Source organism: Eufriesea mexicana, unplaced genomic scaffold (assembly GCF_001483705.2).
Source record: "Eufriesea mexicana isolate 0111107269 unplaced genomic scaffold, ASM148370v2 scaffold2928, whole genome shotgun sequence".
Lineage (NCBI taxonomy): Eukaryota > Metazoa > Arthropoda > Insecta > Hymenoptera > Apidae > Eufriesea > Eufriesea mexicana.
Genome location: NW_016911035.1, coordinates 326117 through 342007, shown reverse-complemented (window position 1 = coordinate 342007; position 15891 = coordinate 326117). Strand labels below are relative to the sequence as shown.

The following is a 15891-nucleotide window of genomic DNA, read 5'->3' as shown; positions in this document are numbered from 1 at the left end:
CTCGAGGACGGGACAACGTGTCCTCCTGAAATAGATTTCAGAGGGAACACGGGGATGTCGTTTCCGTTGCATCTTTTTCTTCCGCGAGACGATTCGAGAGTTTCGCGATTTCCGGGAAACTGGTTCTTATCCGTTTTCGCAGGAAAATCTTTAGTCGGCAATTAGTCGTTTACCTCGCGCGTTCGGTCTCCGATGATTCTAGCGCGATTAAGGTCCCCGAGGACCCGGCGTGTTTAGCATACCGGCGACGCGGTAGATATTTCCAGATTTCCCTCGGGGAAAGGGTGCAGCTTAAACAGTTTCCGCTTTAAAATCTGTTTCCATCGTGTCACGCATTGCCTATCGTCGAATCCTCTTCCACTTTTCTTCCTCTTTCCTGGCTCTCTCTCTCGTTCTCCATTAGGCGTCCCGTTCACCGCCCTTTTCCTCATTTCCCCTGACGAGGTCGCATCGACACTCCCTTATCTCTTCATCTTTGTTCGTCCGTACATCCCGGGTCTTATCTCGGATGTAATCACCGTCGAGTCACCGAGTTAGGCTCGCTCGCCGACACCGGTAACCCTGCACGAGTTGCACGTCGCTCGGTCGCCTCGTCCCCCTTTAGCAGGGTGAAAATCTCGCGGCCGGGAACTTTGACGGCTCGTAATCGCGTGGAGGATACGGCCAAATGATTCTCCGGTGGGCTATGCGGAAGTTGGCCTGTAAAGCTAGCCCAGTGGCGCGAGGAACGGCGAGAACCCGAACGACGTCGCGGTAATTCCGGGGAAAACGATTAACGAACGGCCGAGATATTGCCCGGGGAGGTCGTGAAACCGTGTGCAGCCTCGTAACGTCCGTGCTGTCCCAGCTCGTCGAGTGACCGTTTTAATCGATCCTCTTCCTCCACCCGCCCCGTTTCTTTTCCACCGCTTGAAAGACGTATTCGAGACGACGGAAGTCCGTTTTATCGGTCCGGAGTAATTCCGGCCGTGCCGCAGCGAACCCCGCCGCGCCACGCCGGGGACTCTTAACCTTCCCTGAAATCCGTCCACGATATTTCGCCGAGGCCCCGGCCGATAAAAGCCACGAGCAGCGAAAAAAGCTCGCCGGTGGGTGGGCTCGTTTTAATGCATTGCTACGAGGACTTCATCGGCTTTGACCGACGTATAATTGGATCAATTCGACGGAGCGGCAGATTTAATTGACATTGCATAATTAAGTCCTTGGCTTCGGTCTTTATTCCGCGAGACGAACGACAGGGACGACGTTCGTTCGCCGTGGATTTGATATTCGTTTCGCGCGCAACCGTTACGTATAATACCCTGCCCGACGAGACGAGCAATATCGCGATATTCGGTTGATCCGGCGCACGGCGATACTAGCGCCACTCGAGCGTAACTTATACCCGCGACGCGATCGTTCGCCATTAGTCCGTGCGCAGCGCTCGCGAGCCCTATTTTCCCTCTGAAAGTTGGCAATTAAAGGAAAAAAAGATGGCGAGAGGGCGGAGGCGGGGAACGGGGGAAGGCGGGACACTGCTCGACGAGAAAGAGCAAACATTGCCGTTGCGGGCCGTTCTCGAGGGCCATTCGACGAACCTTTTCACGGGCCTGTTTCGATTTCGTTGGTCAAACGTCATCCAGTGACCTCGGGTTCGTTCCCTTTTAGCCCGGAATTCTATCGCCGACGGCCGCCACTGCGGCTCGGCGAGGGTACCTTGACGGTAATAATTAACGTGCTCATCATCGTGCCGCAAGGACACGCGAACGGATTTCGTGACGGATAGACGCGCGGTGCTCTTGTGTGCAGCCGCGGCGATGAAAGGGCTCCGGGTCGACGTTGACGCGGACATGCATTCGCGACGAGATCCGCGCTGACAATGCGCGCAGGAAGCTGCACGGTGCGGTCCGGATGGAAAGTGACATGGTTAAGTGACACGAGGGCGCGGCATCTCGAAAGTAGCGCGACTCAGCTTCGAGGAAGCGACCATCTTTCATCACCGTCGATGACTCGCGCGTTCGGTGAAACGGACGGTGCATCCTCGCGACGAAGAGGAAGGGTGTTTCGATTTTTCGAGGCGGGTCGCGGGGTTGAACGATCGAGAGGTTGGTTCGAAGCCGGCGAGCACGCCGGGACGGGTAGATTAAGACGGGGTAAGGGCACGAGAGGTCGTATCGCCGGGGAAATTTCGACGCGGCGGAAATTTTATGTCGCAGCGAAGCGGACGGCGAACGAGCGGGCGTAATTGGATCGATATTACGGCGGCAACTTTATACACCGTCGGCCCTGCAATTTCAATTTTGAATAGCAATCGCCACTCGTTACGTGATACGGGAATACAAAAAGCACAGTCGAATTTTCACAATTGATCGAATCAGCTTTAGCCGCCAGGTGGAATCGAATCGGGCAACCGCGCGTGTTGCCGCATTGTCAAATTACCCGTGAACGCTTACCGATTCCACCTTTTTTCCCAAATGGACGTCCCGATGCGTCGGGAATATTTGCCCGTCGGTTTCTCCCGTTGCACCGTCGCTAACGAAATAACGCTGCCTGCATGCTCGAATCGCCGTAATAACGACGGTAATAATAATATTAATAATAATAACGGGAACTCGAGCGGAATAGAAAATTCTCTGCCATTCGGGTGGCGCCTAATTCGAATCGGCCTTCGCCAGACGGATGGTCCGCAGTTACCGCGAGCTCCTCCCAGTCATAACTCGAGATTTGCATCGGGACTCGGCGCCCGAACCGACGCGCTAATTAATTTTCTCCTTTATCAGACAGCCGTCGGATAAAGTTTATCGCGATAGGAGCCGCAAAGGCAAGAGACCACCTAATCACGACGGCGAAATTGACCGTGAACTTTGGGCAATCCCTCGCTTTCCTATCGGAAGAACGACTCACCGACGTCGCGGTTTGAACGAATAACTCGGAATAAATGGCGTGCTATGAATCGAGGAAATTTCGTTTGATCGCGGCTGCCGTCCCCCTTTCTCTCGTTCGATTCGTTCGGTTGCGTGCGTGGCCCGTGTCGATCAGTCGGGGATGAAAGGAGCAAGGGATTACAGGGGTAGGAGATACTGGTCAATCCCAGCGGCTCGGCGCTAATAACCGTGGAACACGAAGACGAGTTATGACAGGTGGTGTCGTGGGTCGTTCGGTAGGGTGGAATTGCACGGACGACATGTGCCATTGTTCCACTAACCCTCCACCCCCGTCGGCCCTCGCACCCTCGCGTACGCGTCCCTTCGCTCGCCGCGCGTCTTCTATTAGCGGCGCGCAATCTCGTTCATCCGACGTTCCCTTGGCAGCCAAGGTGTGCACGCTTTTCCAGCTCGGATCCCGGTTATGGCACGCTTCGTTGACGCTTCACGACCGCCGCGGAAACTGTCGCGCACGGAGCTGGCTGAACGTGAGGCAGTAAAAGGCGAGATTCTACGCGGAATAATATCGGCGTTAAAGGCGAATAATCGTAAACGATGGCGAGCCGGCACTCTCTTTTACGAACGCGCGAGAAGGAGGAAGCATTTGCGAGCGATCCAGTGGCTTGGGGGTTCACGGAACGCGGATAATTTCGGGTCGGAAGCTCGTAACGCGCTGACGATCCCCGACAAACGATATCCCGTGAGACGGGCGATTGGCCGAACGCGCTTTTATCCGCGAATTTGGGTAGGACTCGAGCCGGATCCGTGACCGATCCGTGAAAGCGCTCGACTCGGCAGCGAGGGCAAAACACGGGAAGCGCGATGATTATAATCGCGCTTCGATCTCTTTGACAGATTTTCGTCGTTTCCTAAAACGCGACGGGCGGTCGTTTGATCATCGTGGTTGGTAATCCAACGTCGCCTCAAAGCGACATAATTATTATCCCTGTGTCCAAAGTTCCCGTTCAAAGCCCTGAATCGGCGGCTGCCTCTCAGGAAGCGCGCTCGAATCGATCCGATCGGTCTCCGCATCCGAGCACGTATCTCGTTAATCGATTCGATTCATGTTCGGCCTGCGCGGAATTTCAATTAGCCCCGGGAAGAATACTGTCGTGCACGGTAATCACGACGTAAGCGTGCATACGCAGAGGGCAGCAAGGGCGCGGACAGGAGCGACGACACACCCCTTTCCGAATGCGTCCCGCGTGCACTCTGCACGATCGTTAACGAGCCGGTCGGTTTTCAGGTGATAATAGCGGCACGCTGTGGAGGTTAAGGTGGCTGTCGCGGCGGCGGCTGAAGAAGTGGCGAGGTGGGTGAAAATCGGCGCCGGGAGCGGTCGATCCGGGCAGCGGTAGTGGTGGCGGAACGGCAGGGGTAAGTGGCACCATTTCGCCGATTTCTCTCATTATCGCGTCGTCCAAACCCCTTACAATCGATCACGGTGTCCCTCGCGACGTTGGTGCCGTTCTCTCGTCACCGATCCGAGTACTCGACCTACAGGGGACTAATCGGAGCCAAGTTCTAGCCGCGATTCGAAGCTCGCCGAGACGAATGATCGACGGCATCGATATCTCGTCGTACCTTGGAACGCCGCAACGAGTTTTCGGCTCGATGCCGCGAGCTGAAAGAATATCCGCGGGGAGGAAGGAAACGGACAACGTCCCGTCGTCGCCGTAGTTCGAATCGAGTAATCGAACTCTTATCGAACGGTTCGAGTCGGTTCTCGTCGGGGTAATCGAGTGGCGCGATAGGAATCGCGGATTGAACCGTCGGCGAATCGATTAAGGCATTATCTCGCGGCATTATGCCGCTTTCGTGACTATATCGGTCGATAAACGGAGGGAAAAAAGCAGGCCGAGACATACGGTTATCGCGGTTCATGTTACGCGGCCCGGAATTAAGTAGCTCGCTCGGTGCAAATTGAAAATATCGCGATCCGATAACGAGGGGAACGCTTTCTCCCTCTGCTATTTATCGGCCGCATTGATTGCCGGCTCGGGGAAACGTATAATTATATTCGAATACGCGATTAGAGCACCGGCGTAATTTATAGTTGGGTTTAATTGAAACGCAAACGCCGCGATATCGTTTTACTTTTTCGCCATTGTTAACGAATCGCGGGGGGCCAGGCGCGTGCAGGCCGATTCGATCTTCCGCATCGGTGTCTCGCGGGGATAAGGCCGCGGGAAATTTTAGTCGAGATAGCCGGCTTCGATAACGCGTTTTCAGCGGTCGGTTAGCTCGCTCGAACTAATTTCGCGTATCGTAACGATTGGTCGGTATCGGTATAGGAAAGCCCGTTTCGCGCGAGTAACTTTCTGAAGGAAGGAGTGGTGGACCCCTCGCGGCCAAAGGGTTGCGGTCTATCGCCGCAATCGGTAACTCCGCCATCTAACCCTGCTAACACGGTCGTTTATGATTTACAGGTACTATGGGAGCGGGGGTATGGGGGGCGGAGGAGGGCTACAAGCCACGGACCTCCGGCGAAGGCTCGAGTCCCGGTGTTCAGGAAGCACTTGTCCCCAGAGCCCTCGTTCCTTAAGGCACGATGGCTGCCGAGCACCCGACGAGGGGAACAGCCGTGACCAGGAAGAAAGGTAAATCGCGTAGTCCTTTTCTAAGCCGATCTTATTTCCCTATCGCACCTTGCCTCCATATCGCTTGGCGGCTGAAGAAGTGGCGAGGTGGGTGAAAATCGGCGCCGGGAGCGGTCGATCCGGGCAGCGGTAGTGGTGGCGGAACGGCAGGGGTAAGTGGCACCATTTCGCCGATTTCTCTCATTATCGCGTCGTCCAAACCCCTTACAATCGATCACGGTGTCCCTCGCGACGTTGGTGCCGTTCTCTCGTCACCGATCCGAGTACTCGACCTACAGGGGACTAATCGGAGCCAAGTTCTAGCCGCGATTCGAAGCTCGCCGAGACGAATGATCGACGGCATCGATATCTCGTCGTACCTTGGAACGCCGCAACGAGTTTTCGGCTCGATGCCGCGAGCTGAAAGAATATCCGCGGGGAGGAAGGAAACGGACAACGTCCCGTCGTCGCCGTAGTTCGAATCGAGTAATCGAACTCTTATCGAACGGTTCGAGTCGGTTCTCGTCGGGGTAATCGAGTGGCGCGATAGGAATCGCGGATTGAACCGTCGGCGAATCGATTAAGGCATTATCTCGCGGCATTATGCCGCTTTCGTGACTATATCGGTCGATAAACGGAGGGAAAAAAGCAGGCCGAGACATACGGTTATCGCGGTTCATGTTACGCGGCCCGGAATTAAGTAGCTCGCTCGGTGCAAATTGAAAATATCGCGATCCGATAACGAGGGGAACGCTTTCTCCCTCTGCTATTTATCGGCCGCATTGATTGCCGGCTCGGGGAAACGTATAATTATATTCGAATACGCGATTAGAGCACCGGCGTAATTTATAGTTGGGTTTAATTGAAACGCAAACGCCGCGATATCGTTTTACTTTTTCGCCATTGTTAACGAATCGCGGGGGGCCAGGCGCGTGCAGGCCGATTCGATCTTCCGCATCGGTGTCTCGCGGGGATAAGGCCGCGGGAAATTTTAGTCGAGATAGCCGGCTTCGATAACGCGTTTTCAGCGGTCGGTTAGCTCGCTCGAACTAATTTCGCGTATCGTAACGATTGGTCGGTATCGGTATAGGAAAGCCCGTTTCGCGCGAGTAACTTTCTGAAGGAAGGAGTGGTGGACCCCTCGCGGCCAAAGGGTTGCGGTCTATCGCCGCAATCGGTAACTCCGCCATCTAACCCTGCTAACACGGTCGTTTATGATTTACAGGTACTATGGGAGCGGGGGTATGGGGGGCGGAGGAGGGCTACAAGCCACGGACCTCCGGCGAAGGCTCGAGTCCCGGTGTTCAGGAAGCACTTGTCCCCAGAGCCCTCGTTCCTTAAGGCACGATGGCTGCCGAGCACCCGACGAGGGGAACAGCCGTGACCAGGAAGAAAGGTAAATCGCGTAGTCCTTTTCTAAGCCGATCTTATTTCCCTATCGCACCTTGCCTCCATATCGCTGGCAATTAAATCGTTCGCCTCGAAGAAATTCCCAATCCAATTCCGCAATCGTTCGAGTCCGCTCGAATCGATTTCGAGGACGATCGCGTATACGTACCGTGTACAGTCGTTCTAACACGGGGGAAATTCGTTTTTCCGGTAGAGTTGACCCGCAAGCGACTCTCGCTTCCGGTCAACCCACGTGTACAAGTTCCCGGCGGTGCAGACGACAGGCGAACGAGGAGAATGGACAAGAGAAAGGTTCGAGGTGCTCGAACGGCGGATCCAGCGTAATCGGCCCGCTACGCGGAAAGCTGCGGCTCTCCGTTGGAAGGTCCATCGACACGGAGGCTGAGCAGGAGGAAGGAGCGAACGGGAAGAGGCATCGGCTTCGATGGTGTCGCAGGGACTTTCGGTGGATCGCGGATGTGGCGACGAGGACCCTGCTCCTCGGTATCGTGCTCTTCGTCACGCCAGGTACGTCTTCCCTCGTCGAAACGCGCAGAGGACGCGCCCGTCCTTCGTGGCCTCTTCAAACGGTGCGCCCGAGCACGCGTTTGTTTCATTACCGTTTACCGGTTTCTCGAGTTGTACATTAATTAGCGAAGCTCGGTAATCGGAACGAGTCTGCTGGGTCACGATAATAGCTTTCCATCGTCTCTCTATCTCTCTCTCTGGAGCACGATCGACCGATCGATCTTGGATTCACCGTGGCGTGGCTGGATGCGCGTAGGCCAGGCCCGTAATGACGTCGATTGAGATCGAGCGGAGAGAGTTTCCGTCAAGATACCTCTCGTAATTGGTAATACGTATCTGCGTCATAGCGTACAATTACGCGTGCATTCGGTCGTCCGCTCGTGCGTTTCGCCGTCAAGCTCTGGGAACCCGCCGGATGACGAGGCCATCGATTTCCCTCAGCCTCTACTCTCGATCGTTTTTTCTCCCTCGAGGGACGATCGGTTTACTCCCCTTTCGTTCCTCCGCCGGGGCAATAGTCTTCGACGTTTCTCGAACGTCGTTTCCGCGTTTCCTCGCGGTTTCCGCGTCGCAAACCGAGGCTAGTTTCTCACCGCGAGCGACGCTCTGCCATCGGCGGCCATCGCGATTTCAGAGCAGCTTTCGTCGCCGACGAAACAGACGGCCTGGAAACGACACCTGATCCAAACCATTCTCTCACCTGTATTCTTCTTTAATCTCGAGACGATCGTTCGACGCGTCCAAATATCTTTCGGATGTTTACAACGGGATTTCCGTCTCCCAAGAAATGGCGTCGAGCGCGGAAAAATAACTCGCGACAGAACTCGTGAAAACTTATCCACAGCGAAACGGCGTTTACGGTACGACTGTTACTATTTCGCGAAATGCCGCTGCGTATTTAACCGATTTACCGGAACGCGGTGAATAAAGTGACGTCGATACGTGCTCGTTTCAAAGGATGTTTCCCCGTTTCCTTTTTATTCTCTTTTTTCCTCTTTTTCCAATTCGCGAGCACGCCACGCGAACGTCCTTTCGACGCTCGTTAGCTCCATCGGCGAAAACAATTTCATTAAAACTCCGGCTTTCCTCCGGGAAGGCTCGTTCAACGCGACCGCGGCGTGTCCTGCTAATGACGCGTGCACGGAACTGGAAAACATCATGCATCGGTGTGATTAAATCCCGCTTTTTATCTTTCCCGTGCGCGATGCGAGCGGCGGTAATTTTAAAAAGCGCCTTCGTCCGGGGGTGAACGTATCCGCTTTGTCACGCGCGAAGTTGCAGCGACAAGACGGTCGTTGGCAAGGGGTGGACAATTATCGCGAAATTGACGGCGGGCGAAGGGGATGAGAGGAACGGGGGGACGCGAGAGCGCGGCAGAGAAAAGGGAATCGCGGGCGAAATTAGCGGAAAAGTTGTTTAATATAGAAAGTTGGGTAAGTCGCGGGGGACGAAGGAAAGACGACCATTGTGATCGCGACCTGCACGGCGCGCGGCGGATCGGCGCTGTCGTTTCGCCTAACAACTTCCCCGGTTAATGCCCGTAATTTATTTATTCCCCAATTATTTTCCGCCGGACCTTTCGGCCTCCGTCTCGCAAGTTGCTCTCGCTTCGCCGAGTGCCCTTCGACTTCTCCGCCGCTTCCAGCCAGTTTTTAAATTCATTCCGTCGGACGAATGGGCTCACCGGGCCATGTAATTTCCATGAAAAGACTAGGCTCGCCGTTTAAGAAGATTCCGTCTCGGTTTCGCGAGCTCGAACGAGCTTAGTTCCTCCGATAAGTGCGTCGATGGTCAAAGGTAAAGGCAGGTCGTCGCGCCGATTACTTCTCGCGTCTCGTCGTCCTCGAAGACGGCAATCGTCTAGATCTCGAACTCTACGTGGCGTCCCGAAAAAGCGACTCGACGTTTGCTCGTAACGGAATAGGTATAGTCCGCAAACGCGTTCAGTCGCGATTAAATTCCTGTGCGGATTGCCGGGACTCTGGCGGCCGGGGAACGGCACATGGTTGCCATAAATTACTCGTACTCGAGGCATCCGCGCGTGTTGGCGGCGAACGATTATGGTTTCTTCCTCGTAGCTGGCTTCGAAGCAGCCCAGATGGCAGGCGATGAAACGAGTTGTAAATGACGTTGTCCCTTCTTCGAGGGTACGTTGCCCTTGCGCTAAAGCCCGATCCGCACGCGGGAAAGAAGAAAGCGGAGGCGAGTGGCGCGTGACGCGTCGGTCGGACGATCGATCGAGCCGAGTGAAAAAAAGCCGCTGTCGTCTGGTGTTGGCGACACCGCGTTTTCGTGGCGTCCCTCGACCGCCGCCGCTCTCTGCTCCGCGATTCCGCGTCGGCTCGCCGCTCGGCCGATAAACCGCAGCGGGGGTCGAAGCCGAGGGCGTTCACCCACTTTCCGAATATATATTTAACCGATAAGCATCCAATTAGGGCAAATAATTAAAACCTATACTCGAAGCGAAAGTTAGCCGAGACGGGGAGAATACTCGTTAGCCCCTGGTTAATTGCTTCTTCCGCGTCATCCCGCGGCTGCTGCAGGCTGCTGTCGCGTACACGCTCGCGCGTGCTCCGAGCTTTAGGCTTAACCGTTTAGCCTGCACGCGATACGCGACTGGCGAGAGCCGATCGAGTGGCTGCTTAATTTCACGGTTCGTCGCTAGCTGAAAATTTCCCCCGAGCTGAGAACCCTCCCTGCCCGAGCTTCTTCGTGTCCTCCGTTTCTCCAACGGCTGTCTCCGAATTCCGGCAGACTAGCGACCAAACCATCCGCGTATCTCGTTACGCGTTCCTCTGCGTGCCCTATCGTGTGTCGCACGTGTAGTACGTTTACCGTGCCACGTAGAAGAGTAGGGTAGAAGAACGGGGGATCGGACGTGGAAAATATGCGATCGTTTTCGCTCGTCTCGAGCGCGAATAACGGAACGGTCGAGAGCGTACGCGGTTCTTTGTATACACGCCGCGAATAGCAATGGCGGACACGCAAATGGGCGACGCGTGAGTAAAAAGGAAGGCCAGAACCGACAGTGACTTTGACGAAGAAGCGACGCTCCGTTACACCCTATGCGTACTCGCGTACCGCGTGCACGGTGTGTATCGTTCGCGATGGAGTACACGGTATACGCGTGCATACCACGAGTACAGAACGCTGGCTGAGACGTATTCCAGCGACCACGCGAGCGTGCCAATAATCTGGACAATAGGCAGCCAGGATGGAAGGAAAGCTCGAGTGGCGATCAAAGTCGCGCACTCGACGGCGCCGAAGACGAGGGCGCTCCACCCACCGCTTTCGAAACTAATCTTCGACTCTTCTCTCTTTTTTCCGCTTTGTTTGCTCCGCTTATCCGCCGTTTTTCCTCGCGTTCCCCTTCCCAACTTTTTAGTTCCCTCGTCGTTGCTCAAACATTCTGTCGGCGAGACACAGAGAGACGGAGAGAGAGATTAGGTCGACAGATTTTCGCGCGTTTACGAGAGTAGACGGCGTAATTTGCGGTTTACCAACGACTCGGAGGGAATCGGAGAGAGATCAGACCGGTCTAGACCAGGCGAGTCCTTTCTTCCCCGTAGTAATTCCTCATCCTCCGACCACGCGAAGATGCACGCGCGCTAGGGGGATTCCAGAGGCTCGCGAGCCATTGTTTCGCGGACGAAGACAATTTTCCCGTCGCTTTCACACTGCGCCGGCCGCTCTTTCGAAATTCTCATTTAGTTTTTTGGGTGGCCGCCCGCTTCCAACGCCCTCGGCGCTGCTGCCACGGCCGGGTACCGCGGTTCCCGGATTTTTCCGCTTTTTCTCAGCCCGAGCGTTCGTCGCGTTCCAAAGAGGACCGTGCAAAAAGCGGCTAAACCGCTAGACCTCCTTTCTTTCTCGCCGTTCCGTTTCTCCAAGCAAAGATTTACGATAGATTTCGTTCCCTACCGATCGATCGACATCGTGCAGCGACGTTGGTCTAGCTCGCGAAATCGTTCCTACCGGTGCCTACGTGTCCGCGACGCGTGTACCACGCGTAGGTACACCTGTGGAAAATTGAACCACGGTAAAAACGCTCGTTGCCGAGACCGGACCACTCCCAGCTAGGACTCGACACAGTCGAGGTAATGCGACACGAATGCGCGTTATGCGTTCCTCCGTTGGAATTATTACGCGCGATGCGTACCGATTTCGGTGCAAGAGGGTTGCTTGGACTCGGACTCGGGGTGAATTGGCGCCGCTCGTTTCGCGAGATATCGATAATTTTGACAAGCCGTTATTAGCGATACTAATGGCGCCATCGTTTACGCTTATCGCGGTCGCTGTTCTCGATCTCGATTCGTTTTCTACAACCCTGGCGGTTTTTAACTTTCTGCCATAAAAAGGATAATTGCGGTGGTCCGATCGCGCGAGTCGCGTGTCACCGCGAGACGGTTTGCTCCACAGACGTGGAAGATTTATTACAGAGGTCTTTGTCGCGTGTACCAGAGTCGCGAAAAGCGAGACGTATTCGTACGCGGCGGCAGTCAAAGGGAATACGTATCAAAGTCGGATCCATTATTCGAATGGATCCCATATCGCGTCGACGACTCGAAGCATACTGCGCCTGTTCCTCCACGCGACACGACGCACAGTGAGGAATTTCGTCGAAACGCTGACCAAAATATGAAGGCATCGGTTGATTTCGACAGGTATTGATGTCTTTGGATTCCGGGGGTTGCGAGTTCGGAGTGAAAAGTAGAAAAAGAAACAAAATTTGGAAACTCCTGCGAACAGAAATTGATATTATGGAATATATATAATATCGATGATGTATCGCGCTGGAAAAATAGGAGGGTAAATTTGCAACAATCTTAATCTATCATAATTTACGTAACAATGCATGCGTAGCTCTTAGCTTGGCATCATTTTCCAAAGAAAAGTCTTTGAAAAACGATACCAATTACCAAGTCTCACCACGTGGAGGTGGCTACGCATCGAGACCCGGACATGCGCCCTAGTGGCGCAGCCTGCTGGCGCCATCTGTATCAAAAGCACCCTAATCTAACTTGGAGCGAAAGAAGTTAAAGTGACTCTACTGACACTTTATTAAATATCGTGTCTTAAAAAAGGGAGTTCGATTCGGTATACTAAAATTCTACTGTCGCAACGCTAAGGTATTTCAATAAAAATAGGGAATGAATTATGAAATACGCGAGCAAATTAAAAATCGCGACGCGCCCGAACGAGTTCGCGATTATTCGAAAGACCGACTAGCCTACGCGACGCACTTTCGTGTGCAAGACAACTCCCGACCTCAGCACCCTCCCGATCGGGCCTTGCCCACCCTGCCACCGCCGACCTCGCCATGGCTTACTCGATGATCTAAGGCAACCAACGAACCAGTGAAACACCCAAAGACAATCCGAGGGTCCTATGCGAGGCCTAACAGTCGGAATCACGCGCATGCTCCATACCCCGGCTCTATGCAAACATAACCACATAGCCACCAAGTGCTAGAGGGGCAGGCAGGCACGCTCTTGCAATGATTCCGACTGCAGGGCCCATCCCCCGGTCGTGTGCACGGATTGGCACCCAGGACGACTAAGGTCGACGGACCCTCGTATTACTCCAGATGCCTCACCAGCCCGAGAGCCACCAAAGATCTCGATGCATGACGAGATTGACAGTGGCAGAAGCGAGTGTCGGAGACGAGTCGTGAGAATGACTTACGAGGCGTGGAGTTGTCGAGTACACGGGAAGTACGTAGCGTAGGCTAGTCGGTACTTAAGGACAGTCGCGATTATCGCGAGAACAATTATGTTCTATTTGGTAACGAGAGGGATAAGGGAATGAATAAATTTCGCTCCAAGTTAGGTGGTTTACCTTTGAACGGATAGCGCTCACATGAGACTTAGACTAGGTATCTATCTTATAATTGCTTACTACTACTTAGATCTAAAGGCACGCATCCCTCGCCGTCCAACGATGTCATCCGAATGAAATCTTGAAAAACCTGAAAAGCTAAAAAGAAACAGATTAGTTATAGACTAGGAAAACATAATATACATATAAATGCATATAAACATAAAAGCGACACAAATATAAACCATAATGATCAATCAAATGGAATATACAATCCAACGATGAGACATAAACTACTCAACGATGAGATATGAACAAGCCAGCGATGAGACATTCCAATATTATACGAAATATTCGAATCCTCAACAAAAAAATTAATAGAAGACAAAAATAAATATCTGAAAACAGAAAAAATTATTAATAGCTGAAAAAAGTAAAAAAATTAAAACCTGAAAGAAAACAAATAATTAATATCTGAAAACAATAACAAAATTATTAGTAAATTGTTTAATGGGGTGGGGTGAGGGTGGGGTGGCTAGCCCCAAACTCACTTCGAACACCCACCCCTCGCGCACAACGAAAATTTAGATGTTACACTTCCGAACTCAAACCGACAAATGACTAAAGCAGCGTCGCGTCGCCCTTTATATAGCCTCCGATCGGCCAAACCCCCCACCCCAATCGGAAATTATCTATCTTTGTCGATTTTATTAATTATTAATTTTCCGCTCTCGTAGCCAATAATTTATTAATTTTTTCACTTTTAATATAAATATACGTTGCGAGCAATTTGTTAATAATAATATTAATTTGTTATTGACAATATCTCTAATAATTTATAAACTTTTTTGCAAATTATAAGTACATTTTTACATATATACGTTACAAGTACAAATAATAACCAATAATTTATTAATTTTTTCATTTTTATTATAAATTTACATTCTAAACAATTTGTTACTAACAATCAATGTAATAATTTATAAACTTTTTGTAAATTATAAAAATATTTTAATACAAATATGTTACAAATTCGTGTAATAGTCAATGATTTATAAAGTTTTACACTTCTATTATACAGTTACGTTGTGAAGATGTATGACATTTCTAAGCTTGCATTCCTCAAGTTCCAATTCTCCAAAGCCCTCGGCTTTCAGAACCTCATTTACTTTTGTTACTCATACAGTTGCATTACTTTTTCTCATCTTCAATAAGTTCAAACTATTGTGTGTCATATGTGCCATTGAGGAAGTGTTAAGAACCCATGTTTTTGCTTTTGTCTCGACACATGCTTCTGTTTTTTCTTCATTCATTATAAGAAAACCTGCCTTATGTGCAATTTTATTCCTATTTCCTTTACCACTTTTTCTTTATAAAAACAACCTTTGCTTATATGATTATTTCTTTTACATATTAAACACTGTTTCTCTCCGTTATGTATATCTATCCTTTCTTTACAATTTGTGGCAACCCTGGTTTATTACACTTAAAACACCTTATCATTAAGTTTTGCATTACTTTGTTCCTGCAATCCCTTGCTGCGTGTTCTGTTCTGTTACAATTTCTGTCAATCTGTTTTATATGCAATTGCATTAGCTGGTTCTTCCTTATCTTCAATTCTTGCCTTTTCAGCTATTAACCTTGCAGTCAAGTTCTCCAAAGTCTTCTCCTCTTTGCTGATAGACTCCCTCCATGCAGTCATGTATAGTTTGCATTCTTGTGGTAAGAAACCTAAAATTTTAGTCATTAATATATTGTCATCTATGGTTGTGTCTAATACTTTTAATTTAAATCATAGGTTTCACAATTTACTAACATGAAATAAATATCAGTATTTTTATCAAATGAACAGTTGTAGAATTCCTGAAGCAGGTTACATTTTTGCTGTTCGTTATCTCATTGCAAAACTAGATTGAGCTTCTCCCACATTTCATAGACAGCCTAGTAAGTGATTATATGCATTAGCAAATTCATTTCAATGGACATTATAATGAATTTCTGTACCTTGGCATTTTTTATTATCCATTGAACTTCTCCATTTTCTATATATGCTGTAGCTTCACCTTTCTGAAACTTAACACATTAGTGTTGGTCATTGATTTTGATCATTAATATCAATATTTATTCAGATTGGGAACACAACGTACCTTTCAATCTCACTGCATTCTCTGTATCTTGTTGTTATAATAGAATGTCATCCAAAGATATTTTATTCTCTTCCTAACTGTCAAACCCATCTTCCTTTCTCAATCTTTATTTTACCACCAAATATTTCTGTTATGCACGTCATATGACTAGCCGACCTAAAATCCAATAAAAATATCATACCTTACATATTTGCATTACTACTTTAATCTTTCCATACCATAAAAAATGAATCTTTGCATCCAATGGCTCTAAGTTGGTGATATTCCACAAGTCCAATACTTTTCTCTCGTTGTACATGCCTGTTTACTTCAACAGAATATTGTCTTCTTATAACCAGGCACTCCTGTCACTAATACACGGTAGAAAAACAATGGCTTATATCTTACACTATTTATTTATAACTTAAGGTTATGTTAATGCAAATACTTACACATTTTTTCCGTGATGCAAGCACACATCCATGGACACAACAATCCTACCCGCATTTTTTTGCAATCCTTTTCTTATTACACGATCATTCTTCCGAT

At 50.6% G+C, this 15891-nt stretch overlaps 2 protein-coding genes across 6 annotated transcripts in view; both read left to right on the top strand.

Moving 5' to 3' along the window:
• Window positions 1-5407, top strand: part of LOC108550739 (uncharacterized) — a 126909-nt gene extending 121502 nt beyond the window's left edge. Inside the window, exons 6-7 of the mRNA XM_017904574.1 lie at window positions 4150-4280; window positions 5333-5407. Coding sequence (XP_017760063.1) covers window positions 4150-4223 — 74 coding nt within the window. The 3' untranslated portion in view covers window positions 4224-4280; window positions 5333-5407. The remainder of the gene's footprint in view (window positions 1-4149; window positions 4281-5332) is intronic.
• A 181-nt stretch (window positions 5408-5588) lies between these two features.
• The window catches only part of LOC108550771 (protein turtle), a 59736-nt gene continuing 49433 nt past the window's right edge, over window positions 5589-15891 (top strand). For all 5 annotated transcript variants that reach the window (XM_017904617.1, XM_017904615.1, XM_017904614.1 and 2 more), the window contains exons 1-3: window positions 5589-5655; window positions 6708-6878; window positions 7086-7399. In XM_017904617.1, coding sequence (XP_017760106.1) covers window positions 6727-6878; window positions 7086-7399 — 466 coding nt within the window. In that variant the 5' untranslated portion in view covers window positions 5589-5655; window positions 6708-6726. The remainder of the gene's footprint in view (window positions 5656-6707; window positions 6879-7085; window positions 7400-15891) is intronic.